Source organism: Nicotiana attenuata, chromosome 11, assembly GCF_001879085.1.
Source record: "Nicotiana attenuata strain UT chromosome 11, NIATTr2, whole genome shotgun sequence".
Lineage (NCBI taxonomy): Eukaryota > Viridiplantae > Streptophyta > Magnoliopsida > Solanales > Solanaceae > Nicotiana > Nicotiana attenuata.
Window position 1 is genome coordinate 14,183,923 of NC_031999.1, and position 1,867 is coordinate 14,185,789.

The 1,867-nt window shown below is 36.7% G+C and overlaps 1 protein-coding gene across 1 annotated transcript; it reads left to right on the forward strand.

Annotated features, from left to right (window-relative positions):
• Window positions 266-1,536, forward strand: LOC109234979 (ethylene-responsive transcription factor RAP2-11-like). The gene has a single exon (XM_019401008.1). It carries the CDS (start codon window positions 517-519, stop codon window positions 1,336-1,338), a length of 822 nt encoding a protein of 273 aa, XP_019256553.1. The 5' UTR covers window positions 266-516; the 3' UTR covers window positions 1,339-1,536.

Consider the following 1,867-nt stretch of genomic DNA (forward strand, 5'->3'; position numbering starts at 1 on the left):
CCAAAATACATATTTAAAAGAAAGAATCTAGAAGAGATGAAGGCCAGAAACTAAGGCATCATTTCCCACCACTTTAACCAAAAAGACAAAGAACGTGCATAAGTGTGAGACTTAGAGCATGCCTTGCAAAAAATGCAGCAAACATAACAAACTAACAAACACATAAAATAAACAAAACATATTCTTAGATAATTGTGTTTGGTTTGATCATTCATGTTAAACAAGTCATTGCATTCATGACATATTCTCACATCTTTTCTCCCTAACATAAACATTGATATTTCAGTCAACTAAGAAAAGAACAAATAAATGAAGACAAGGCTCCCATAGGCCATAACTTCAAAAGATTATAAAGCCACATTAACATTGTCTCTTATGGTCAAAGAACTCTCTCATTCCTCTCCTCTTAGTCATTTTCTCTTTCTTTTTCTCCCAAGAACCCACTTGTGCGATTACACTGGGTTTTTTTGTTGTCGTTGTTGTTTCCTTTAAACATACATCTTTGCCTTAGTTTCGATGGAACAAGAACAAGTATATGATTCTACTAAAGAATGGAGTGCTAAAGTTCCAAAACAAAGGAAATTTGTAGGGGTAAGACAAAGGCCTTCAGGAAAATGGGTAGCAGAGATCAAGAACACAACACAGAAGATCAGAATGTGGCTTGGGACATTTGATACAGCCGAGGAAGCTGCACAGGCTTATGATGAGGCTGCTTGTCTTCTCCGAGGATCAAATACTCGAACGAATTTCCATAATCATGCCCCTGTCAATCCTGCTCTATCTATAAAAATTAGAAATCTCCTCAACCAGAAGAAAAGCCTCAACAAGATCAACTCCAAAAATCCCACCAGTATGCAGAATAATACTACAACTGCTGCTACTGCTACTTCTACTACTATTTCTTCTTGTACAAGTTCTCTTAGTGTAAGCAATAGTTTTAGTTCTAACACTGATACTAGTGGCTCAAGAAGTCATCAAAAAACTCAGATATTTGATGATGCATATAAACCAGATTTGAGCAACTTTATGGCTGGATTTGATCAAATGGGGTCTTCTAATTTTGATCATTCTTCAACGTTTTCAACTGATTTTGATAGGATTCTTTTGGATGAAAAAGTTGGTAATTTTCAGGTACCAAAAGGAGGGGTTGTTAATGAGATAGGAAATGTTGAAGATCAGGTTACTGAATTTGAACACATGAAAGTTGAGAGGCAAATATCAGCATCACTATATGCTATGAATGGAGTGAATGAGTATTGGGAGAATATTCATGATTGTAATATTGATGCTGCTGTTTGGGATCTTCCTATGCTCTACCAAATGTTTTGTCCTAGTTAGGAATTGTTTTAGGCCTTTCTCTATCTCTTATCTTGATAATTGAAGTTAATCTTCAAATTCAAGCTACTCAATGAGTTTCAAATATATATTGAGAGTCTTTTTAGATTCTTGAGATTTGGATCAAATTAAACCTTAAGGCTTCATAGTGAAAGTTGTTGGCAGAGGCGGATCCGGACTTTAGATTCTATGGGTTCAACTTTTAAGGTTTTTAACATTGAACCCATTGTATTTTTAAAGTTATGGGTTCAGGCCTATCATTTATTGCAATTTTAAAAAAAATTTACAAAGTAATTTATACTCCGCATCGAAAGTAGTGGGTTCAGATGAACCCGACGGCCAAACTCTACGTCCGCCCCTGGTTGTAAGTATAGTTCCTAATTTTTTCCATAGGAGATGGGAATAGTTGGGAGGGGGAAATGTGCGATTGGCACATAGGAGGAATGGTTGCCGGGTTTCTCGGCCTGGTATCCTGCAGCTTGCGGTCATGATATCTATACTCAACTGTGCCTCGGATACACGGGCTACATAT